The following is a 26931-nucleotide window of genomic DNA, read 5'->3' as shown; positions in this document are numbered from 1 at the left end:
TCTGCAATATCTCGTAGAACTTTATTGATTATGTTGTTCGACAATAATTATCCAAAAGTTTTAGTTTTTAAATTCAATAAGATCAGTTGTTATCAGATCAGCTGCTAATCCATTCTCAGTTGAGCATACTTTATCTGTTGATCGCCTTCTGGAGAAATTCGATATTAAGCAGTATGAAATCATTTCTACATTTTTTGATAATGCTTTAAATTTTACTGCAGAACTCTTTGTTTTCTAAGAAAATGGTAGGGCGTAAATTCATTCTCAAGCTCTGTGGTATCATTTGTAATTTATGATTATTAGCAATATTGGAACAGGGTAAGTCATAAGAAATAAGTCTTCTACACTCAAGTTCCCAGTCCCGAGACTTCAGTTAGGTTTTTGAAGTATGTAGGGAATTTCCTGTGGTGTAAAGATATAACAGTATACAACCAGTTGTTGTATCGTCATAGGAGTAGGTAGATGTAGACATCTGACCAGGTTCTCAGTACAGTTAGATAATATGGTAAAGCACAATCAGCTTATGGTCGGTGCTCCAGAGATAGGGATGGTTGTCCCAATCAGTCTCAATGAAAGTCATTCTGACATGGCTTTTCAAATTAAGTACAACAGTCTCATCAGATCTATCCAAAGGGAACCTGTCATGAGATTCATGCTGCCCAAACCAGGCAGCATGAATCAGAGTCTGGCTGTGTGATTGCTTTACTTTGAGGTGTTCCAGAGAAACATAGTTTGTAAAGCTGGCTGGGAACAATAAGCAGAGACCTGACTAATCTGAAGCTGTCCCTAGGTCTCGCCTTATGTCAACCGGTTGGGCAGGGAGAACTCTGCAGACTGCTATGTTCAAAGTAAAATATAGTGTCTGCAATTGTGCAGCCCACTTCTGTTTCATGTTGCCTGTGAATCAGGCAGCATGAATCTAATGATAGATTTAATTAAAAAGGAATCTGTCAGCATAATTTCACATCACAGACTATTTATATAGGCACCTTTCAATGCCAAGTCCATCCTTTACATGGCCAGTGTGTTCCTTTGTTAGGCCGGTGTCACAGTTGCAACTGCAATGCGAGAAACTCACGTGAGTCTCTCGCACCTCAATACCCGACACTGCCGCTGGCGGTTTGGACCGGAGCATTCAGCTGCATAGAAATACATGCAGCCGCACACTCCGGTCCTGAGTGCCAGCGGCAGTGTCGGGTATTGAGGTGCGAGAGACTCTCGTGAGTTTCTCGCATTGCAGTTGCAAGTGTGACCTCGGCCTTACTGAGAGATCAACATTTAACTTATATACAAATGAGGCTCAAGAGCTATTGTAGAGCTGAAGCCTCTATCACTACAGCTCTATTCACAGCACAACCTCCAACTGCTTGACTGATGGCCTCTATGCTGTGTGACGTCAGGCAAAGGAGTCGTCGAACATGAGGAGGTGGCTCTGGATGCTGAATAGAGCTGGAATGACAGAGGCTTCAGATCTACAGCCTCATTTGCATATCACTACAAACACTTATTTCTCTGTAATGGAGGAATAGACTGGCCATGTAAAGGTATTGCTGGACTTGTCTTTGAAAGTGCTACATGCACATACAAATAGTTTGGGGTGTGAAATCCTGTTAACAGATTCCTTTAAAGAATGTATACAGTCTATGCTGTGAAACGTCATGATAGATCCGCTTTAAAACTGTGATTGAACACCTACATGGACTACAGGGTGTGCAATTATTTACAGTAAATTGCCAGATAGAACACAAAATCTATTACATAATAATACTACTAGTCCATTAATCTACAAATATGGCATATAATCTTATTTAGTATGTGAGTTTGTGTATTTAAAAAAAAAACATTCTGACTGTTACCTAAAAGGAGATTCAGATTTTATATTTAATTTTTTTCTTTTAGCTAAAAAGAAATTTAAGTTTAAATCCTTCAAAAAATTATTTGGAAAAAAGAAAAGGAAAGAGCCTTTACCATCAATAAGCTCAAGTGGTCTCAAGCAGAGTCAGTCAGCCAGCGATGTCACCGTCCCAGAATCCTTGCCTGCCGATTATGACTCTGAGGAAGAACTTGAGTAAGTTATAGTAATGTATTCTGTAAATGTGAATATGTTGGGTGTTTATGTTTCTATCTTTATTTCCATTGTTTGCAATGTAGCATGAAATATAGTTTTAAGAGTTAATTTCCTGGGTGAAAAATGTAACATCTTAATTATGCAAAACGCTGCTGTATTCTGTTTGTTAAAAAAAATAGATATGTGATGTAAAGCTGACAAGACAGTCTGTGAGGCACCAGGCTGCTCGCCCTACTAGTAGTTGTCGAGGCGGCGGTGGTTGGTGCAGCGCTTCTTTAAGGCAACAAAAGTTAGGACCCACTGAGAAGTTTCAAACAGTCGGATCAGAATTTTAAACTAAAAACCTCATGTTCAGTTACATATGATTTTGCCTAGTGGCATTAGATCAATGTATGATTTTGGAGGTGCGTGACCCAGAAACTGATCAAACAAGTTAATGTTTAAATAGATGCCAGTGTGAACTGTGCCTTAAATGGGGCTCTGTGTATGTGGAGACCGCCAGGTGTCTTCCCATTTGCTTCTGATTTATGACCACCAGAGGGGTAGGTTTACACTAGACTGTTTTCTCCAGATCCTAGTAAAATGGCCCGATTATTCAAAACATACTCTGATCATGGTTTGATCAGCGTGGCACCAGTTTTACTTCGACGTGGAGGAGGTAGAAAAAAAGGTTCTCCATCTTCTATATTCTGTCAGTCTGTGAAAATGTCATTCAAGTGTTGTCTGATTTTTTTTACGAACTTGCATTGCCAATTTTGATCCTACACTCGGATAAAAATCGGACATGTCTCCTATTTTTTCAATGGACCATTCGGTCTGAGGAAATAATTGGACATGTGTAGAGATGGGCGAACCTAAACAGTAAAGTTCGGGATCCGTACCGAACACGGACTTCAGAGAGCTGCATGAGTCAATAGCTGTGAACAGCGGTAAAAAGTTTAGTGCTGGTCACAGAAGTGTTGGGCTGATGAGAGAGTACTACTCCCATCAGTCTATACCTGCTGTCACTAATAACAACGAGAGCAGGCACTGCTGATTATTATTATTATTATTTATTTATTTATATAGCGCCATTGATTCCATGGTGCTGTACCTGAGAAGGGGTTACATGCAAATTACACATATCACTTACAGTAAGCAAACTAACAATTACAGACTGATACAGAGGGGCGAGGACCCTGCACTTGCAGGCTTACATTCTACAGGATGGTGGGGAGGGAGACAATAGGTTGAGGGTTAGAAACACCAAAAGGAGTAGAGTACAAATACCACCACAAAATAACTAAAATGTAAACAAACTTTATTGAATCAATACAACAAATACAAGCCATCCAAATTGGCAAAGAGGAGAATAAGTACGGAGACACACTGGTGCAGCAAAGAGGATGAACAGTGACTCATAAAATAACCAGGAGTATAGCAGGACAGAACATTAAATCCCCATACAATAAACTCAGTGGGTAAACAACCCACATCATATCCATTTGTTAGATAAATCAATCCTGCTCACCCATGTTCACTGGCAGAGTCACCGCATCTCCTTCGCTGACCCCCGACGCGCGTTTCGCATGGATGCTTCTTCAAAAGGGGAGTAGGCTGAGGGTTGGTGAGGCGGTAGCTCCGGTAGTGATGAGGAGGTAGCGGGGTCAGTGCAGGCTGCAAGCTTTCCTGAAGAGGTGGGTTTTCAGGTTCCGTCTGAAGGATCCGAATGTGGTTGATAGTCAGACGTGTCGGGGCAAGCGAATTCCAGAGGATGGGGGATATTCGGGAGAAGTCTTGGAAGGGGTTGGGTGAGGAGTGAATAAGTGTGGAGGAGAGAAGGCGGGAGGACCGGAGATTACGTGAGGGAAGATATTGTGAGATTAGTTCAGAGATATATGGAGGAGACAGGTTATGGATAGCTTTGTAGGTTAGTATTAGTAATTTGAACTGGATATGCTGAGGGAATGGTGGCCAGTGAAGAGATTTGCAGAGGGGGGAAGCGGAGGAGTAGCGAGGAGAGAGATGAATTAGTCGGGCACCAGAGTTAAGGATGGACTGGAGAGGTGCAAGGGTGTTAGCAGGGAGGCCACAGAAAAGGATGTTGCAGTAGGCGGGAGATGATGAGGGCATGCACAAGCATGTTAGTAGATTGACAGTTGAGGAAAGGAAGGATTCTGGAGATATTTTTGAGCTGGAGGCGACAGGAGGTGAAAAGAGCTTGGATGCGTGGTTTGAAGTGCAGGGCAGAGTCAAGGGTTACTCCGAGGCAGTGGACTTCCGTGCGGGGGAAAGAGTGATGTTGTTAATTGCGATAGATAGGTCAGGAAGATCTATGAGATGGAGGGAAGATGATGAGTTCAGATTTGTCCACATTGAGTTTTAGGAAGCAAGAGGAGAAGAAGGAGGATATGGCTGATAGCCACTCCGGGATTCTGGACAGCAGAGAGGTGACGTCTGGGCCAGAAAGGTAGATCTGAGTGTCATCAGCATAAATGTGGTACTGGATTCTAGGGGACTTTATGAGTTGTCCCAGGCCAAGTGCATAGATTGAGAAGAGTAGGGGTTCTAGAACAGAGCCTTGGGGGACTCCAACAGAGAGAGGGTGGGATGAGGAGGTAGTGTGGGAGTGGAAGACGCTGAATGTGCGGTTGGAAAGGTATGGGGAGATCCAGGATAGGGCGAGGTATTTGATGCCAAAGGAGGAGAGGATCTGTAGTATGAGGCAGTGGTCAACTGTGTCGAAAGCAGAGGAGAGGTCTAGGAGGAGGAGTACAGAGTATTGTCCGTTAGCATTGGCTGTAAGTAGGTCGTTAGTAATTTTGGTCAGGGCCGTCTTAGTTGAGTGATGGGGGCGGAAACCAGATTGTAGATCGACAAAGAGCAAGATGGGTGAGAGGTGGGAGGAAAATTCAGCGTGGACGTGCTGATGGGAGTATGCATCAGCCAGCGCCTGCTCTATAAATAAATATATAAATTGTATGGATTCCCCTCTATTTTTGATAACCAGCTTGTCAAAACTGACAGTTGCAAGCTGAAACCCTCAGCTGTCAGCTTTATCATGGCTGGTTATCAAGAATAGAGGAGTCCCTCTGCTGTTTTTTTAATTATTTGAATTAATAAAGTTAATAATTTTAAAAAATGGCGTGGAGTCCCCCTCATTTTTGACAACCAGCGAAGCTAAAGCAGACAGCTGGAGGCTGGTATTCTCAAGCTGGTAAGGGGCCATGGATATTGCCCCCCCCAGCCTAAAAATAGCAGCCCACAGTCACCCCCAGAAAAAGCATATCTATTAGATGCGTCAATTCTGGTGCTTTGGCTGGCTATTCCCAGTTGCCCTGTGGCGGTGCACAGTGTGGTTAATATTTGTAGCATTGATGTCACCTTTGTATTGACAGGTGACATCAAGCCCACGGGTTAGTAATGGAGAGGCATCTATAAGACGCCTATGCATTACTAACCCCATAGTCATATTATAAATAAACACACAGCCAGAATAAAGGCTTTTATTTGAAATAAAAATACACACTGTGTAACTTTTTTATTTAAAAATTAAAAAAAAAATAATAAACAACCATACTCACCTTATGCCCATTCCATTGATGCCATCGTCCCCTGTAAAAAAACAAAACAGAAAATAATAAACAACAATAATACTCACTTAACGCCCATTAAATTGAAGTCTCCTGTAAAAAAACAAACAAAAATAAGAAACAACCATATCCCTCACCTGTCCAACATACTGTCTCACGCTGTAATCCATGTCTGCGATAAGTGGTTTTCAACCTGGACTAGCAGCATCAGTGACTAGCAGTGACATCATCGAAGTTACCGCAGGTCACTGACACTGCGTTCCCAGCTCACTTTGTTGTGAGCCGGGCCGATGAACTGCAGTGACCTCAGTCAGATCACCGCTAGCATCGTGAGAAAGTCTCACGGTGCAGAGCTGAGCTCAGTGAGTTCACAGTTCACCGTAAGAAAACCCAATAAATATTAACCCCACTTGCCACCGCCACATGGCAAGTGGAAAGTGCCAAGCAAAGTGCCAGAATTGGCACATTTAAAAGATGCGCCTTTTCTGGCTGCTGTTTTTAGGCTGGGGGGGCAATATCCATGGCCCCTTAACAGTCTGAGAATACCAGCCCCCAAGCTGTCTGTTTTAGCTTGGCCTGTTGACAAAAATGGGTGGACTCCACACCATTTTTTAAAATAATTTGTTTAAATAATTTTAAAAAACAGTGTTGTGACCGCTCTATTCTTGATAAGTAGCCATGATAAAGCCGACAGCTGAGTGTTGCAGGCCACAGCTGTCAGTTTTGCCATGCTGGTTATCAAAAATAGAGGGGAATCTTACCTTGTTTAATTTAATTATTTATAGCGCAGGCGCCGCCGCCACTCCCATCAGCCTCTGCCTGCTCTCGCTATTGTCAGCAACAGCAGGCATAAGCTAATAGGAGTAGTACTTCCATCAGCCATCGCCTATGACCGGAGGTAAACTTTTTACCTCCGGTTACAGCTGCTGGCTCATGCTGTCATCTAACAGCTTGGGAACCACAGTTCTCTGTTTGCCAGTAGTAATCTTAATGCCGTTCAGAGCCAGTGTTTGCCGCAGTGTCATGCAGATGACAGTGTGGCAAGCAATACATGTTCATGCCCTGCATTCATCTGCATGGGGTCCGGATTTGGGTATTGTTCTGGTACCCGAACCAAACTTTTTAAAAATGTTTGGCCAAATCTGTCAGACCTGAACATCCAGGGGTTCGCCCATCACTAGACATGTACACAGTGTCCTAGAATATCATAGGTACAAGCTCTATGGAAGCGAACAAGAAATTTTGCAGGAAGGAGATTTATAGTGTTGATTTCTCCACATTAAATACTCTACAGCTCTTTGCAGCATCCTCTGCTGCACTTTTCCGTGATGAACTCTTGTGTTTGTAATGCAACCTGTCATTTTAGGGCGACAGCTGGCGTGCTGGGAAGCAGAGCCGTGTCACACGACAGCATCTTCATTCCAGAGATTGCACAAGAGACGGTCCGACCAATTCGCGTCTTCTCTCAAGAGAATGTGTCAGACCACATCAAAGCCCTGCAGGTACTGAATAGAAGATATCGCCATCTGTGCCTCAGGATGAGGTACTTTAAGTAGATCATGCACCGTTTTTCAGAATATTGCCCGTATTCTATAAGTGGTTAACTGAAGGAACTTAATTTTTATTAATATCACAAGTTTAACAAGTTCTCAGAAACATTTACACCACATAAAGGATTAAAGCAGTGGGGGGTTGGTTTCTGCTTGTCATGTATATAAAGTAACAAAACAATCTCATTGACCTCTCTAATCTGAAGTGCTTTGCACTGGCACCTCTGAGCTGTCAGAGGGAACTTACCAAAGTACATGCTACAAAGTACTTAGCTACCTAAATTAGATTTGCCATTGAGTCATTCACTGCTTTTACTTTCCTATTTCTGTTACTCTCTTTACTTAGAATTAGGACTTATTTATGTCACATTCCTATATATTTCATTTTTTTAGTTGATAATTTTATTAGTACCCTTTTTTCTGTGCACTTACAGTACAGACCAAAAGTTTGGACACACCTTTTTATTTAAAGATTTTTCTGTATTTTCATGTCTATGAAAATTGTACATTCACACTGAAGGCATCAAAACTATGAATTAACACATGTTGAATTATATACTTAACAAAAAAGTGTGAAGCAACTGAAATTATGCCTTATATTCTAGGTTCTTCAAAGTAGCCACCTTTTGCTTTGATGACTGCTTTGCACACTCTTGGCATTCTCTTGAGCTTCAAGAGGTAGTCACCGGGAATGGATTTCAATTCACATGTGTGACCTATCAGGTTTAATAAGTGGGATTTCTTGCCTTATAAATGGGGTTGGGACCATCAGTTGTGTTGTGCAGAAGTCTGGTGGATACACAGCTGATAGTCCTACTGAATAGACTGTTAGCTGCTTTTTTCTTGTCATAATACAAATTCTAAGTAAAGAAAAACGAGTGGCCATCATTACTTTAAGAAATGAAGGTCAGTCAGTCTGAAAAATTAGGCAAACTTTGAAAGTGTCCCCAAGTGCAGTGGCAAAAACCATCAAGCGCTACAAAGCCCTGGCTCACATGAGGACTGCCCCAGGAAAGGAAGACCAAGAGTCACCTCTGCTTCTGAGGATAAGTTTATCCGAGTCACCAGCCTCAGAAATCGCAGGTTAATAACAGCTCAGATTAGAGACCAGGTCAATACCACACAGAGTTCTAGCAGCAGACACATCTCTACAACAACTGTTAAGAGGAGACTTTGTGCAGCAGGCCTTCATGGTAAAATAGCTGCTAGGAAACCACTGCAAAGGACAGGCAACAAGCAGAAGAGACTTGTTTGGGCAAAAGAAGACAAGGAATGGACATTAGACCAGTGGAAATCTGTGCTTTGGTCTGATGAGTCCAAATTTGAGTTCTTTGACGCAGAAAAGGTGAATGGATGAACTATACATGCCTGGTTCCCACCGTGAAGCTTGCAGGAGGAGGTGTGATGGTGTGGGGGTGCTTTGCTGGTGACACTGTTGGGGATTTATTCAAAATTGAAGGCATACTGAACCAGCATGGTTACCACAGCATCTTGCAGCGGCATGCTATTCCATCCGATTTGCATTTAGTTGGACCATCATTTATTTTTCAACAGGACAATGACCCCAAACACACCTCCAGGCTGTGTAAGGGCTATTTGTCCAAGAAGGAGAGTGATGGGGTGCTATGCCAGATGACCTGGCCTCCACAGTCACCAGACCTGAACCCAATCGAAATGGTTTGGGGTGAGCTGGACCGCAGAGTGAAGGCAAAAGGGCCAACAAGTGCAAAGCATCTCTGGGAACTCCTTCAAGATTGTTGGAAGACCATTTCCGGTGACAACCTCTTGAAGCCCATCAAGAGAATGCCAAGAATGTGCAAAGCAGTCATCAAAGCAAAAGGTGGCTACTTTGAAGAACCTAGAATATAAGACATATTTTCAGTTGTTTCACACTTTTTTGTTAAGTATATAATTCCACATGTGTTAATTCATAGTTTTGATGCCATCAGTGTGAATGTACAATTTTTATATTCATGAAAATACAGAAAAATCTTTAAATGAGAAGGTGTGTACAAACTTTTTGTCTGTAATGTATATCTATTAATACTGCAGCTAAGTTGTACAGCTGTGAAAAATTACAAACAAGGATGCAGGGGGTACAATTGCACCCAGGCCCTGGAGGCTAGGGCGCCAAAAGGTCCCTTTGGCCCAAATAAGAACACCACTACTATTAGGCAGCCGTCACACTAGCAGTATTTGGTCAGTATTTTACATCAGTATTTGTAAGCCAAAACCAGGAGTAGGTGATAGATGCAGAAGTGGTGCATATGTTTCTATTATACTTTTCCTCTAATTGTTCCACTCCTGGTTTTGGCTTACAAATACTGATGTAAAATGCTGACCAAATGCTGCTAGTGTGACGGCAGCCTTAAGTTGTGTCACCACCATGAGTTTTTGGCGAGTTTTTGATGCTTCTTTTTTCTCATTTATTTTATGGAATACAACTGCACAATCAATAGGATATGAATATACATCAAATATCACCCCATAATACTAACAAGACCTACTCAAAAGAAAGGGGTGAAAAAGACAAGAATGCAAAACCAATATGGTAAAAATATATACATTTATTTAGTAATATTAAAATACACATAAAAAAGGGGAAAAATTAACAACAGAACTTTACAAAAAACCCCAGTGCAATAATTGGAGTGGGCTTATGGACAGAATAGTAAACTGATATAATAATACAGAAGATATATCCCATAACACATAACCTACATATATTTGCAAACATGCATTTAAAAAGTCAAGAAGGCATAAGGAATGGGATAGAAGAAATATCTTATAACATTGTTAAGTCCATACCCAATAGTATCCTGCTAGCTTGTATTACCGATGGATTTTGACGGATGGCCATCCGTTTCATCCGTCGTGCACTGGATCCGTCGTAAAATAGCGGTCCGTCGTGCAGAGAAAACGTTCATTGTAATGTTTTTTGTGCACGTTGGAAAATCAGTCACTGACCGTCACACACAGGAATCCAGCTACCGATCCAGTTTTTCCCTTCTTAGCATCCCTGGAAGGATTTTTAAGACTTCAAAGAAAAAAGACAGCGCCACAATGGATGGTGAAAAAATAAAAACTTACATTTATTCTGCCTTCTGTAGCGACATTTAGCTCAACAGACCTTTATCAAGCAGGCCTTGATAAAGGTCTGTTGACCGAAACGTCGCTACAGAAGGCAGAATAAATGTAAGTTTTTATTTTTTCACCATCCATTGTGGCGCTGTCTTTTTTCTTTGAAGTCTTGTTACGTTGTCCGGGATGGGCTCCCTGGTTTTGGACGTGCGCCCCTGTGTCCGCTGAGACCTTTATTTACAAACAAAAAAAAGGGTGCGGTTTAGACTTTTTTCTGTCTTGACTCAGAAGGATTTTCAAGCCCGGGAAAAGTCTCTCTCTCTGTCTCTCTATCTCTATTTAATCCTTATTCATTGCAAATATGAGGATTGAATTCCGAAACGTGTTTGCTTGTCTGCATTTTTTATTCCCATGCACCCTGTTGTGACTTTTAAGGATTGCAAATAAAGACTTTTAAATTTTATTGAAGACAACTATCCTGGATTTTCTTCATTTTTTTACTTGGTTTTTGGACTGCAGCACTGTAGGTTTTCTTGCATTGTGTCTTCAAGTAAAGGTGAGCTGACTTTTTCTTTTTGCACTAGAGTTCAAGTCCTCTTGTTCCCTGAAGAGGAAATTTGAATATTTAATTTCCCAGAGGAGCATTGCACAGCCTAAAAGTCTCCTCACCCTGGCATGTTAGGCATGCCACTCTTCACAAAGAGAAATGTTCCCCTTATACCGCAGATTTAAAAAACACTACAGTTCTAAAAAAAGAAACTAACGTGTGCATGAGATTTCTGAAAATGCATAGCTTTTGCTGGTACTTTAAAAAGCAACTTTTAATTTGCGTAAAAAACGCTCATAGATTTATACATGGTACGCAAGTTGCTATGTATGGTGAACCTACGCTGCATATTTCAATAATGTCACCTAAGTAACAAAAACACCTCAATGCTTCAATTTCAGTTGAAACTCCAGGCCAGTATCAAAGTTGGCCCACCTCCCATTGGGTTCCTCAGTAAACGATCTGATGATGCTGGGACCAGTTCTGAAGATGATGGTCTACCACGAAGCCCTCCAGAAATGTCGCTAATACATGAAGCTGTTAAAACCAGGGCAAGTATATTACTAATTATAGAATTAGTACAGGAGTCGCACATTGGCAGCAGTTTCTAATGACATAAAGTGGATAAGTGAGAACTATGGAGTTACAGTGCCTTTCTCCATGATCTGGACTGTATCAAGCTGGCAGCACTGCAGACAGAGGGAACAAAGCTGGACATTGTTTGGGCATTAAACTGTATGGCATGAGGCACTGAGTAGTTAACGTCCAAACAATGAGAGCTTATTTTGAAAAAAATCTATGCATGTGTTGGCAAAAATAAAGTAATGCCCTTTAATTTTTATTTTCTCTTCATATATTCTAGAAATGATTTCATGGTTTACCATGGTAATGGAATAGCTGAGCTCTGTGGTTGTAGTGCATCGAGTGAAGAGCGTAGCATAACAGCAGTGCAATCCATTATGCTGCATCACGCTTGCCTTTATTCCCCAGCCTGGCTACATAAGGGTCTTTGTAATCCACAGACACTAGATAATAGATAATGTATCTGTGTGATGTAATGTAGTACCCTAACAGATGAACTCTATAGAAAAAAAAATGATTTTGATGTTATTTTCCTCTAATGGAAACACGCCCAATGGCTTTTTCTCCATAGTCTTTAATCAATGCCCATTTGTTACAAGATGGGACTAGTTTGAAACTTTCTGAAGATTGAAATTGCATTCCTTTTCAATTAAGTTACCGTAACTATATTATTTTTTTTAGCTATTTAGTGATTGGTACAATTCATGCCCATCCGCATCCCCTGGTGGAGCAACGGATGTAGAAAGCGATAGGGCTTATTGATAGAAAGACATAGGGCCCGGATTCATCGTTGCATTTTCACCAGTTAATTTGCCAGAATATCCTTTAATTAGTGTCTTTTTGCTTTGTGCCAATGTATTAAACTATTTGCGCCTTTTTTTAAGTTGTCTTTTGCTGTTTAGCAAATTTTTACGTATTTTCCTTATGCTTTACACCGATTCATCGTATGCGACTATATGACAGTTATTTTTGAGTATTGTTTGTGCAATTTTTTCGAAGCGGGTCAAAGACAAAAAATAGGAAGAGCATTTTTTATTTTTTGCTAAATTCATGGGCCAGTGTGCCATTTTGAAGAATTTGGGGGAAAAAAGGCAGCAAAAACCAAGACAAAAAAAGAAAAATGACTTGAAAAAGAAATGCAAATAATGAATCGGGGCCATAGTCTAATTTCTAGAAAATGTTGACCTTTAGATCAGTATTTTAGTAATATTTTTGTATTATTTCAGTTTTCAGACATCCATAGACATCATCACAGCGCCCTGAGCTTAGGTGGAACAGGCAGTGAGGAAGACGAACAGGTAGTGTATCTCCCAAATAAAGGAATCAACTCTTGACACATCAATTAATCTTCTGTTTGCTTACATTATTCACTCTCCATTAGACAGAAGCAACTTGCCCAAAAGACAATCACTGGTTGAAGATTATGTATTTTGAGCAGAATACTTGGAAAGCAAGCCTCATGTATTACTCTTATGTGAAGCTTTGGTTGCATTTTTTTTTATATTTTGTCTATAGCAGATATCTAATATGTGCATATGAAGCAATAGCTTTGAAGAATTCTTCATGGTTGTTCTACCCGCCACCATTAACATAACGCGGGTCCCACTTTTCTCATCCATATCTATGAATACACTCCCTTTTTAATCTTGGAATAACCATAGCAAGATATCTAAGGCAACAATTGGAATATTTACAAGGTGTACAAGATTTTCTCCCTCTAGGTCAGGGGAACACAACAAGGGCCCCTTGTCATAAACATCACCGCATAAATATTTCATAAGTGTTGATTTCATTTTAGGACCTCTTTCAGGATGTAGGTTCTCTGTTCTTCTATTCAGAATCCAGAAATGAAAAGACCATGGATACGGCATTGTAGTTTATTTGAGATGCTGAAACAGTTGAGTGTTTTGCTTCTTCCATAAACTACAATGATTACGGTAGCACTCATGCATGGCCACTTCTTATCTAGATGATGAAACGATCCATTGGTGGTTACCCATGTTTATAGTCTTTATCTGTCACTCCTCTACTCCTTAACATGCAAAATACCTCCAGACATGTCTAGGACCACAAAAGCTGAGGGTCACACAGATAGACATTGAGGGTCAAGTACTAAGGAGCTCTGGTGCTCCTCTGGGTACAGGCCCCATCAGTTTGGGTTGGTTTCCATCCACTGAAACCCTCTCATATCTGTCAAATGTCAAAAGATAACATTTTAGAATGTAATTACTGTAATATCCAAATAAATCAACTAGTATAGTACAATATGTGTGAATCAAGAAAACAATATTGATACATAGCAGATTTTTTTTTACCGTGGATTTGTTATATATACTGCATGCCTAAGATCTTGTGCATTTGCTGAGGACCTTTTGTAATTTGCAAAGTGTTAGCAAATATATGTAAAATCGACTGTAAATTCAGCCTAAAAGAAATTTCTGCACCAGAGAAAACCCACGTTACATGAAAGTGGAGGTCCTGGCTAGGTGTGTGGACTTGTGTTGTGAGGACGCTATGTCTGTGCATGATGCACATAACCGATGTTTGTCAGGACCAGGTGTTGGACATTTCAGTAAGGGAGTCCAGCAGTCAAAAATAAAATTTTTACTGCATGGGAACTTGGTGGGGAATATATACAAGCGCAGGTACACAGTCTTATGAACGTTTCCTTTACAACTCAAAACACTGTCCAAACAGTTTCCTTCCTTCGTTTCTCTATTGTTTTCCTTTCCTCTTTCTACTTGTCCTCTGTATCTACTGTTTCTCACTACTTCACCACAACCCAGCTTGACTGTACAGTCTTGCTTGGCATGAATCCTTTACTCAACCTGGTTCTGAGGCTTCTCTGCCTTAGGGAAGCTATGTGGCCAGTATGGCCGGTACTTATCTTCTCTTGTGCTGACTCTCTGGAACTCCTACCTTGGACAATCTATTCGTTTCACATTTTAGTTCCTGTCTAGGCCTTTACCTTCAAGAGTTATAACCTCTGGGCCTTACTGCCAGGTGCCCTCTCCCAGGACCTGTATCTGGTAATTCACTCTGTCTCTTAGTTCCTTATGCTCCGCATCTTGCTATCTCTTTCTTTCGTTCCCCTCTTACTTTTGGGACACCCCAGAATGCCATACTGCTCACAATGGACCTTAGGTCAGAAACATGGGCAGGATGTCCATCTCCTTACACACAAACAGAGCAGCATGTGAAAACGCAGGAGAAACCAGAACGCTCTTCTGAGCCCAGTTCTTTGTGCTGAGCTCCACTCATCCTCTGCCATCATGACCTCTTATTTCAGATAGCGTTTGTTGCTGATCCTCTTAGCATGGTTCATGAATTGCTTTGCACACATTTATATGACAGAGCAGTCACCAACAAAATGGCGCTACATTGTGATTTCAAACTTTATATCCCCCTCCTTTGCTAAACAAAAGGGGAGTGACATCAGCAGTTGCTGCCCACCTTTGCAGCTATATTAATGCTACCGTAGCTTGCATTCATTTTAGCTTTTTGGGGAAAATGTGTACATATGCTCCCCCAAGTATCTAAAATTGGAAAATATGGTAATGCTACTTTTTCATATATTTTTTTATATATTAATATTTTTCATATTTCTAACTTTAAAAAAATGTTGAGAATTGTTTGGAAAAATAAAAAAAAATTGTTTTGATTTCCATTATTATTTTTTTTTGGATGAAATATTCACTTTAAGGAGAAAGTCAGGAAGGTTTGGTGCTGGACTGTAAAACGAACACACACTTTTTAGCAAGTTTTACTTCTGAAAATTTAGTAGTTATACAAGTTCTAAAAACATTTTCGTTGTCCCATTTTAGATCTCATCAGAAACATCTTCAAGACCTATATCTCCAGATGAAAATGAGATTAGAGAGGCTCACAAAAAGTATCACGAGAAAAGAGAGAGCATTAACCTTTCACCATCAGTGGATTTCAGCACTCCTCCTCAGTATTCCACTTTCCTGGACAATTCTGCTGCTAGACATAGGCTTTCAATAAAGCCTAGAAATCAAAGGTTAAGCACGAGCAGAAGACCGTCTGTGGTAATGTTGTAATCTTCTATGTTGTACAATGCTCATGTGTTGTTAGTTATCATTGTTATGCTTGTTGTATTGTTCTGAATATTATAGTTCACATTTCTCTTCTTGTAGCTGTAGCTGTGCTCTGTGCTCAATAACGTTGAAGTGGCCTGTGCCTTAATATGATAATGAGCTACTGGAGTTGTATACTGACATGACTAGCTTACACTGCTTGTTTACAGTGCTATTCAAGAGACTAATGACAATTGATCACAGTTAACATAGAAAAAAATCAACAATAAAACTATAGATTTTGATTGATCTTAATTGACCAATTTGCCATAAAAATTACAATGTTACTCATCGAATGAGAAGAGTTTTCTCCTGAACAGCCTAGAGGACAAGCGTGATGGAAATGTCCATCAGATCTCAACATATGAAGCTATAGAAAATATTGAAAAAGTTTTTTTAGTCTCTTATAAATCTCATTCCTGAATTGTAGCCCTAGGATCCCCTACCAATTCCAAAAATGTTAGCTTATGGTTCCACCATCAATGAAGAAGAATCATTATTGCTGAGATTTAGTTATTAGATCCTTACCAATTACAAAAAAAGTTAGCTTTTCCGTTTACCAACAAATGGAGAACAAGCTTCTTATATGAGGTCATTCTCAGAGAATTCTTCCTCTTTAAAACTAACATTATCCCTTTTCTATTTCTCAGGCAGTTCAGGAGGAATCTTATGAAAATAACTTCACCTCTGTGGATGAGGAAAATGTTCTAACACCAAACCCAAAATTTCCAGTCCTTGGTTCTATGGAAGTTAATACTCATGATACTCACAACTCACTGGATTTGAACTTAGACAATAAGGCATCATGTTCAGAATCAGCAGAGGTTTATGAATCACAGAATCTTCCAGAAGTAGTGCAGAACAGATCTCTTGATCTGTATCCAGTTATAACTTCACAGTCGGAAAATGTCATAAGTGGTTCAGGTCCTGCAAACATAGAATTGGATTCAAGGAAAGAAGATCAGAGTGAATTGGTTTGTGGAAGGTCAAGTGATAGTGTTTCTACTAGCTTACCTTCTGTAGAAAAAGACATCCATGCTGTAATTTCAGCTAAGAATCAAAAGCACACAGTTAAAGAGAGCAGTGCATCAGCTGATGTAAAGCTTTCAGTTGTAGAGAAGACAGTTGTCCATACTTTAAGGACTACTTCTGGATTTTCCCAGGAATTGTTGGACAGTAGGAGAAGCCATTTCCAGAATTCATTGTTTGAAAACCCCATGAATTACCAAGATCAACCTCTGTCTGATAAAGAAAATAACAAACAGCAAGGAAATGGAGATAAAAAACTAGAAAAGTCACATATAGAAGCTACCCAAAGAAAGTTTTCTGTATCATCAGCTTGGGAGAGACCTAGGACTGGCAGCTTTTCATTGAAGGCAAATGTTGAGAATGAGGCTCATAAAACCACAAAGTTGTCTGTATTGAAACCAGGTATGTCCAAAACTGAGATCATGAAAGAAGAACCCAAAGTTGCTGCAACCAACTCTGAAAATAAGTCTATTAGTAGGAAGACTGAGTCTTTAACTAACCCTGAGGGTACGCCTGTAGACAAGGCAGTCTTTGGTACCATGACCCCAAACCAGCGTACAATGCAAGCTGCCAATGAATTACCTGTGGTTACAGAATCACAACCAGGTTCTGAAGACAAGAAATCCTTTACTGTAAAGATAAGATCCACTTCTTTATCCTTAAGATACGGGGATGGCATAAACCCATTATCAAGTATGGTAAAGAGACACAGTGCAGAGTTTAAACAGACTAAAAATGCAGACTTTTCATTCTGTAAGGGGGAATTAAATCCAGAGAAACCAGAACACAAAAATGAAGTTTTTAGCTCAAAGAGTGAGACTGAAAAGTGTGTATCAGAGACAGAGGGAACACAGGCTAAGCCACCACTGCCCAAGAAGCCTGTTCTGCAAAATATTACAGTTGCTGACAATAACACGAATAAAGAAGCATCAGAACATGACTCCAGTCAAGAGAAAAAGATAAAACCTCCAGAGACAAAGATTGAAAAGAAAGTTCCTAATAGAAGGCTAAGCCTCAACAAAATAACTGGTAAGGTCTTCTCTATATTTTACTTGTGTGGACCTCATTATCTTCCATGCTTCTGCAATGCTAAATCAAAATAGCAAACAAGTAGAAAAGTGTTGTAGTGGTTGTAATCCTCAGGGTATGTTCACATGTTCTGGCAATAGTTCCTCAGGAAGATGAACGACAACATAGGGATAAAGCAACCCATTGGCTAACTGCAGTGGTTGGACCTGTAATGGTGGCACACTAGATACGTAAAGATAGCAAGGCACAGAACAAAGAAAGAAATCCGCCCCGAATATCATATCTAGCTAGTTATAAAGATTTCTATTTCTGATTTATATTTCTGTTTTTAATCCTACTTTGTCAATCAGTTTTTAAAAAAATCAGATAAAACTTAGAAAAGGCTGAGTAGGATGTGTAACAATTTGAGAGAAATTATAGCTGATATTTTTAACCGGTGATTTTATTTCTAGTTTTTTTTTATGGGGATTAAAGAAACAGACCTATAGGCTTGATAAAGGGAATAATACACATGATAGAATTGATTCAATGCAAATTAAATTTTGACTCAAATTTTATGAAATTCGCATGTCCTTGAAATTTCAAACCATTAGTAATTTTATTTGCACAAATCTCATCAAAAAGCCCTCTGCCTTTTTACACATTGCAAAAAATTGCATAAGCCATAGAAGACTGAAAAGACCTCAGGTGTGACCACGTGGGCTTTCCCATAAGTCTTAAAGCTATCACATTACACGGAGGGACTATCGTAGTCTTTATAAAAGCCAAGGAGGGGAAGGAGCATCCACTTTAGAGTGATTTTAGGATAGTGAGAGTATGTTGGAGCTGACAGCTCAGCAATAGTGCCAGAATAGCTCTAAAACAATGGACAGATACTCCAAACAGTAATATGCTGAATTACTCCATCAGTAAAGAAGATGAGTGTAGTAGTATGGAATAATAGAGATTCAGTTGATAGGGTGAGGTGCCAGTTCCATTGCCAGTGTGACTATGATATGGTGTAGATGGCATCTGTCCTGTGGCATTTGAATTACAATAACAGATCATATTTGTTTCTCCATTTTTAACCCCTTTACAATCTTTGTATATTTATGTCAGAGGTGGGGTTCCTGCCTTTGATGTGTGCTTGTGCGCCGAGCCCACATCTTTCCCCACACATGGTGACTGATTTAATCATGTGCCTGTATCAGCCGTGGGTGGAGTGACGCTCCACCCACAGCTGTTAAACAGTTAAATCCCACTGTCAATCACTGACAGCGCGATTTAACATGCGTCAGTCTTATAGTCCGAATTTAGTTTGCTGGGGGGAGGGCGGTGGTGGTGGAGTGGGGTCACAGGAAGCAGGAGCAGGGTCGGCGCTGCAGGAATCTGACAATGGCAGGATTGGGGCGATGCTGCGGGCCCTGGGCTGGGAGAAGACGGTGTCCCAGCGGTGCAAGGCAAGAGCTCCTGGCAATGGGATTCAGGAAAATGTCGGCGGTGCGAGGCAGGATCGAAGTCCCTGCCGCGCACATTGATCTCCCAGCTGTGGTCTGGAGGAAAATGGTGCCGGAGATCTATATAATTAACAGGGTTAAGTTTTGCACCATTTTTTAATTAAAAAAAACATGAAAAGTCTGTAAGTGCCTTGTGTCATTACTATGAGTTAGCCAGACATTTCTCTAGTAAGGTCACTTTTATGTTATTAATGTTGTGTTTGAGGTAAAGAGATTTAAAAGATTGGAAACAGTCCCAGGAGACCTCGCTGTGTCATACACATCTTTTTCGGACAATTGGAGTACCAGCAATTGTCCGCAAATTTATTCACCATGAATTATATTTTTGGTAAAATTTCACCTAACCTGACAAATTTAAGTTTCACAAGATTTGATCATCTGTAGAAGTAATAGATGCAGCAACAGAGAAAGTATTAAAATATTTATAGTCATTTAATAAAAAAGGCTATTGAGGTGTAAATCTAAAAAAAAAACCTTTATAAACCTTACTACCAAGTCGGTTGTTAAAAGAAACCATGTCTGGATGTAGTGAAATTGTATCTAGCTCTGTACAGATCAGTTTTTATGTGTCTCCATCTTACCTTGATGTTCTGTTTCCATATCAACAAGCAAGAAGTACATTTTGTAGCTTACCTAGATGCAGGAATAAATAAATGAAAAACCTGTATATTGATATCCCTTTGATTTTATAAAGCATAATCCTTTTTCTTTAGTTTTCCTACTCTTTAGGTTTTCATTATTTGCTGTCATAAGACAAGCCGGGTCAGATACTGGAAGTGTCATAGATACTGTACTGGACAACTCTGAGTCAATCATCACTCTGGTACTGATCTTGGCTGAACTTGTATCTTATTCTAATAGAGAGGGACTCATGAGCAGCTGCCAGATACCTCTAGACCTGTTGTAGGTGGACTTGAAGATAGTCGCTGGATCGTTCCAAAATAGCCTGGAACTGTCAACAAAGATCTAATGTCCCTGGAAATTTTAATTATGTAGAATTTTCTATGTACTGGCTAACACGGTACAAATATATATATTTTTTTCTGTATCATTTGTGTAGAAGAAAACTCCAAGCACCTCTCATTTCTACATACACTTTATGATTTAGAAACTACGCTTTTCTTCTTAGTGTCCTATTGGCAGTGTTGGCAAAAGGTACAAATTACAGGCATTGAGTGGGAGCAAATGCATTGCTATTTTTGGCTAAGAATATGTTTACACCAGTTCATGCTCACTCATTCTGACATGCACTCTACTAGACTGGTTAAAGTTTGTTTTTACAATTTATTTTGTTTTTCCTGCCAAGTTAGTTTTAAAATTGTCACACTAATGAAACCACAGAAACGCTCGCATCAGTTGTGTTTGACCAATGATTGTATGTAAAAAATGCAAAGGGAGACACTTATTTCAGTAACCCTTTTTTCTACAGCCCGAATTCTGGAAACATTTTTGTATAAATGCATGTTGCTGTAGATTTAGCATTTACATATTTAGACTATGAATGTATAATTCATCTACGTGTCAAAGATGTTTGAAATTCAAATTTAGTGTCTCTAGGTCCTTTGATGTACACAGACCTCATTGTCATATTCATGAAATCAGCTTCAAGTGGAGTGTACTTTGAAACTACAAGAGCTTTGTTATAGCTGGATGGCACTTGGAACACCAGACAGCACCTTGGAATAGTAGAGGCAAATAAGATGGCAGCTATATTGAGGCAGCAGGGTTAGGTATGTGAGCATCACCTTGGAATAGTAGAGACTAGTATATTGGCGGGTACTTAGGAGCAGTGGAGTAAAGAGTGTGTATAGGACCTTGGAATAGAAGAGACGAGGTGGCTGACATGTACCTTGAAGCTAAATAATTGGAGGTGAGAGCAGCACCTTGAAGTAGCAGAGATTAATAGGCTAGCTTTTGCCCTCATACGGCAAAGTTGAAGGTATGGACAGCACCTGGATTAGCAGAGATGAGTAGGCTGACAGATATATTGATTCATTAGAGTTGAGGGGGCGGACAGCGCATTGTAGTAACAGAGAAAAGTTGGTAGGAACCTGGTAGTAGTAGAGCTGGAAGTGCAGAAAGTACTCCAGAACAACTGAGAAGAGTAGACAATCAGGCTCCTTGCTGAAGGAGAGATGTTAGTGTGGCTAGCTCTCAAGAATAACTGAGCAGAGTAGACAATCAGGCATCTGTTTGTAGCTGAACTGGATAGGAATTAGATAGCCTCTTGATAACCGGATACTCAGACAGCGCATAGCCACCTGAACCAGTCTTAAAAGACCTAGGGTAACGACATCAGAGGTGCATGCCGAGTTACCATAGCTACCCAGCATGGACTAGCCCAGAGAGGGGGTGGGAAACAGGTTGATTCACATGTCTCAGTTGTGTAGTAGGGTTTTTTTTAATACCTTAGTTGAATATAACTAGAAGCAAGTATAGAAATAGGTATGCGTTGGAAATCAACAAAGATAGCTGGATGTACACAAAATGACTGTGGTCTTCACTTCAGTTGGACCAATTGATTGACGGTACTAAACTCCATCTGCCAGGTCAGTAATCTCTGTAAGCTGGACTGGAGGCTCGTAGATCTCTTACCTTCTGGGATCTCAAGCCTGGCTTTTAATTAGCCAGGCTAGTGTGACATCATCTGTCACACTTTGCCGGGGATCCCAGAAGGCAAGTTATTCTTGAGCCTCCCATCCAGCAATCAGAGACTACTGAGTTAATTTTACCTCTTTAATTATGGCTGCCCTGTTTCTCACAATCAGGTCCATATAGAAAATACTAAAAATGTAACCCCCAAAAAAATCTATAATAAAAAAGCATTGTTGGCTATGTTCTCCTCCTCCTCCTCCTCCTCCATCTCTTCCACCTACACCTCCACCTTCTCCTCAACGTCCTGCTCCATTTGGACCTCCGCTTCCTGGTTCAAGGCTGACTACTATTTAACACGAGTTTAAATGTGATTGAATAATTCTTAACACAGCCACATCCCCAATTATGGGAAGATGATTATTTTATTTTTGTCACTATTATTTTCCTCCTCAAAATTATTTGTTTGTTTTTCAATGGGTTTTTGCAAATTATGGGTGACATTAAAGGTGGAACAAGCTCTGAAACTATTCTTCTTGGTATAATTTTTTACATGACAAATGCCTGGCATTTTAAAAGGGGTTTGTAAAAAAGTTATAAAAATTTTTTCTGTCCACTATAGCTTGTAGATCTCCCCCATTCTTTATGAACTTCAGAAACTTTTAAACTCTAAAGATTAAAAAAAAAATCCAGGGACATCAACAATTCCTGAGTTACTCAAAGCATATAATTTGGTACCAATATCATATTTCTGCCCAGTTCTAGTATATACATTTAAGACTTTCTCCAAATGTGATTGCCTGCTAGGATATTTGCATTGAAAAAAACAGATGTACCTAATAAAGTTGCCACTAAATGAACATTAGGAAACTGCTGGCGTCTATCAGCATTGCTAAGTGCCTTTTAGAGAAGGAATTATTAATACAGTTTCTGGTGCCAGTTTTAAAGCTCTTCGGTATCCTTAATACTTGGTATTTAGTGATCATAGATACAAATCCTCCACTGTCAGGTATGTAAATGGTACCATTAGTCACACTTAACAGAAGGTGCACTAAAGGTTTAACACATTGTGAATGTATTTTTAGAATCCAAGAACAATAAGCAGCCTGCTGGCTATCTCGTATCCATTAAATCATAGCAGTAATAGTTGCCAAGCAAAGGTTCTGCAAATCTAAAATTGATGTAGTTAATTGGCATATTCTAGATGTATTTTAATAACACACGCACAGAGCTTGTCGAGTTGGGACTTTGGGACTATTGGGCATATGAAATACATTTATTTTACTACTTCCCAACAATATTAGTACAGAAGTCTTAGCAAGAAGAAAGCTTGGAAATAGTCAGGTTACCACTAATCAAAATGTTTTGATAGAAGAAAAAACATTTTTTAATGTATTATACACAATTTACCAATTGCCTGCAACCTGTGACTTTTAGATTACGAAATGCAACAAGACGTTACTATCTGCAATATTTGGCACTAATTCATCATCTGTCACCTTCCTTTTTGGCCTTGAGGTACTTGCTGACGTTTATTGCACCAAATTCATCAAAATGGCGCACACGGTTAATGAATTTGGCAAAGGGAAAATAAAGGCTTCTTCCCTGTCGTGCAACTTTTTGAAAAACATGCAAAAAACTACACCAAGGCTGGACTTATGACAAATTTCGTGACTTTTTAAAAAGTAACAATTAATTAGGAAAAAATAGTTGGCATCACTGCACTGCCCAAAAGCGGAAAACAAGAAAAAAAAACAGCTCATACAAAATAAACTTTAAAAAGCGCAAATAGAATAATGTATTGGGTGCAAACAAACAAAAAAAAAGCATGGAACACACAAAACTAGACAAAAAATAGGCACATAGCCAATGATGAATCTACAGTGCCTACAAGTAGTATTCAACCCCCTGCAGATTTAGCGGGTTTACACATTTGGAATTAACTTGGCATTGTGACATTTGGACTGTAGATCAGCCTGGAAGTGTGAAATGCACTGCAGCAAAAAAGAATGTTATTTCTTTGTTTATTTTTTTTTTAAATTGTGAAAAGTCTTTTCAGAGGGTCATTTATTATTCAACCCCTCAACCCACCAGAATTCTGTTTGGTTCCCCTAAAGTATTAAGAAGTAGTTCAGGCACAAAGAACAATGAGCTTCACATGTTTGGATTAATTATCTCTTTTTCCAGCCTTTTCTGACTATTTAAGACCGTCCCCAAACTTGTGAACAGCATTCATACATGGTCAACATGGGAAAGACAAAGGAGCATTCCAAGGCCATCAGAGACAAGATCGTGGAGGGTCACAAGGCTGGCAAGGGGTACAAAACCCTTTCCAAGGAGTTGGGCCTACCTGTCTCCACTGTTGGGAGCATCATCCGGAAGTGGAAGGCTTATGCAACTACTGTTAGCCTTCCACGGCCTGGACAGCCTTTGAAAGTTTCCTCCCGTGCCGAGGCCAGGCTTGTCCGAAGAGTCAAGGCTAACCCAAGGACAAAAAGGAAGGAGCTCCGGGAAGATCTCACGGCAGTGGGGACATTGGTTTCAGTCAATACCATAAGTAACGTACTCCACCGCAATGGTCTCCGTTCCAGACGAGCCCGTAAGGTACCTTTACTTTCAAAGCGTCATGTCAAGGCTCGTCTACAGTTTGCTCATGATCACTTGGAGGACTCTGAGACTGACTGGTTCAAGGTTCTCTGGTTTGATGAGACCAAGATCGAGATCTTTGGTGCCAACCACACACGTGACGTTTGGAGACTGGATGGTACTGCATACGACCCCAAGAATACCATCCCTACAGTCAAGCATGATGGTGGCAGCATCATGCTGTGGGGCTGTTTCTCAGCCAAGGGGCCTGGCCATCTGGTCCGCATCCATGGGAAGATGGATAGCACGGCCTACCTGGAGATTTTGGCCAAGAACCTCCGCTCCTCCATCAAGGATCTTAAGATGGGTCATCATTTCATCTTCCAACAAGACAACGACCCAAAGCACACAGCCAAGAAAACCAAGGCCTGGTTCAAGAGGCAAAAAATCAAGGTGTTGCAGTGGCCTAGTCAGTCTCCTGACCTTAACCCAATTGAAAACTTGTGGAAGGAGCTCAAGATTAAAGTCCACATGAGACACCCAAAGAACCTAGATAACTTGGAGAAGATCTGCATGGAGGAGTGGGCCAAGATAACTCCAGAGACCTGTGCCGGCCTGATCAGGTCTTATAAAAGACGATTATTAGCTGTAATTGCAAACAAAGGTTATTCCACAAAATATTAAACCTAGGGGTTGAATAATAATTGACCCACACTTTTATGTTTAAAATTTATAAAAATTTAACTGAGCAACAAAACTTTTTGGTTTGTAAGATTTATGCATCTGTTAATAAATCCTGCTCTTGTTTGAAGTTTGAAGGCTCTAACTTATTTGCATCTTATTAAACCTGCTAAATCTGCAGGGGGTTGAATACTACTTGTAGGCATTGTATGTATAGAGTACAATTGGCATGATACCAATTTTACTGTATACATTGCTTCTTGTTTAGCTACAGATGAAGTCCCGACAGAATTTTGAATATAGTGTTTTAATATAATAATAATACTAATTGCCATTTTCTACATTTTAATTTTAATGTCCTTAAACCAGAGTAATCTTACACAAAATAGTTCATAAATTACATTTACCACATATCTACTTGACATCAACACAATTTTTGGAACATAATTTTTTTTGTTAAGAAGTTAGAAGGGTCAAAATATGACCAGTGATTTCTCATTTTTACAACAAAATGTACAAAAACAATTTTTTAGGTACTGCATCACATTTGATGTGACTTTGATGGACCTATATGACAGAAAATACCCAAAAGTGATGCCATTATAAAAACTGCACCCCTCAAGGTTCTCAAAACCCAATTCAAGAAGTTTAGTAACCCTTCAGGTGTTCCACAGTAACTGAACCTATATGGAAGGAAAAAATTAACATTTAACTTTTTTCACAAAAATGTTCTTTTTAGCCCCAAATTTGTTTATTTTCATAAGGGTAACAGGAGAAAATGGACCCCCAACACTGTTGTGCAATTTCTCCTGAGTATGCCGATACCCCATATGTAGGCGAAAACTACTGTTTGGGCACACAGCAGGGTTCGGTAGGGAAGGAATACCGTTTGACTTTTTTAGTGCAAAATTGCCTGGAATTGAGAGCCTTTGGAGAGCCCCTGATGTGCTTAAACAGTAGAAACCCCCCACAAGTTACCCTATTTTGGAAACTAGATCCCTCAAGGAACTTATCTAAATGAGTGATAAGCACCTTGAACTCCCAGATGCATAACAGAAATATTACAATTATATTTTATAGCCCCAATTTTGTTATTTTCACAAGGGTAAAAGGAAAAATAGACCCCATAAATTGTGCAATTTCTCCTGAGCATGCTGATACCCCATATGTGGGAGAAAACTACTGTTTGGGTGCATGGCAGGGCTCGGAAAGGAAGGAATGATGGTTTGGAATGCAGACTTTAATGGAATGGTCTGGAGGCATCATGTCACGTTTTGAGAGCCACTGATGTGCCTAAACAATGGAAACCCCCACAAGTGACCCCATTTTGGAATCTAGAGCCCTCAAGGAATTTATCTAGATGTGTGGTGAGCACCTTGAACCAACAGGTGCTTCTCGGAATTTTACAATATTGAACTGTAAAAATGAAAAATTTGGATTTTTTTTTACAATAATGTTGTTTTGCCTCCAAATTTTTTTCATTTTCACAAGGATAGCAGGAGAAAATGGGCCATAAATTTGATGTGCAATTTCTCCTGAGAACGCGTGTACCCATATATGGGGGAAAACTACTTTTTGGGCGCATGGCAGGCCTTCCTTGGAAAGGAAGGAGTGACAGTTTGGAACTTAGACTTTAATGGAATGGTCTGCCAGCGTCATGTCATATTTGGAGATCCCCCCACAAGTGGCCCTATATTTGAATTGATCTAGTGTTTTCCTGGTATGTGAATTTTACAATGTGGTGGCATATGTAAATTGTGTAGAGTGCATTAAGTTGGCAAACGTGAGTTGTGTAGCATGCATCAAGTTGGCATACGTGAGTAGTGTAGAGTCCATCAAATTGACTTGCGTGAGTACTGTAGCGAGCATCAGGTTGGCGTACATGAGTTGTGTAGCGTGCATCAGGTTGGCATATGTTAGTTGTGTAATGTGCATCAGGTTGGTGTACGTTAGTAGTGTGGAGTGCATCAGGTTCGCTAACTTGAGTAGTGTAGAATGTATCAGGTTGGCATCAGTGAGTT

At 40.0% G+C, this 26931-nt stretch overlaps 1 protein-coding gene across 4 annotated transcripts in view; it reads left to right on the top strand.

The window, feature by feature from the left end:
• The window catches only part of CRACDL (CRACD like), a 171080-nt gene that overhangs the window by 114788 nt on the left and 29361 nt on the right, over positions 1–26931 (top strand). For all 4 annotated transcript variants that reach the window (XM_069757505.1, XM_069757506.1, XM_069757504.1 and 1 more), the window contains exons 3-8: positions 1900–2068; positions 7007–7142; positions 11220–11369; positions 12627–12698; positions 15225–15449; positions 16148–17555. In XM_069757505.1, the coding sequence (XP_069613606.1) occupies positions 1900–2068; positions 7007–7142; positions 11220–11369; positions 12627–12698; positions 15225–15449; positions 16148–17555 (2160 nt within the window). The remainder of the gene's footprint in view (positions 1–1899; positions 2069–7006; positions 7143–11219; positions 11370–12626; positions 12699–15224; positions 15450–16147; positions 17556–26931) is intronic.

This window comes from Ranitomeya imitator, chromosome 3 (assembly GCF_032444005.1).
Source record: "Ranitomeya imitator isolate aRanImi1 chromosome 3, aRanImi1.pri, whole genome shotgun sequence".
Classification (NCBI taxonomy): domain Eukaryota; kingdom Metazoa; phylum Chordata; class Amphibia; order Anura; family Dendrobatidae; genus Ranitomeya; species Ranitomeya imitator.
The sequence above is the reverse complement of the archived record's forward strand: the minus strand, read 5'-3'. Positions and strand labels throughout refer to the sequence as shown.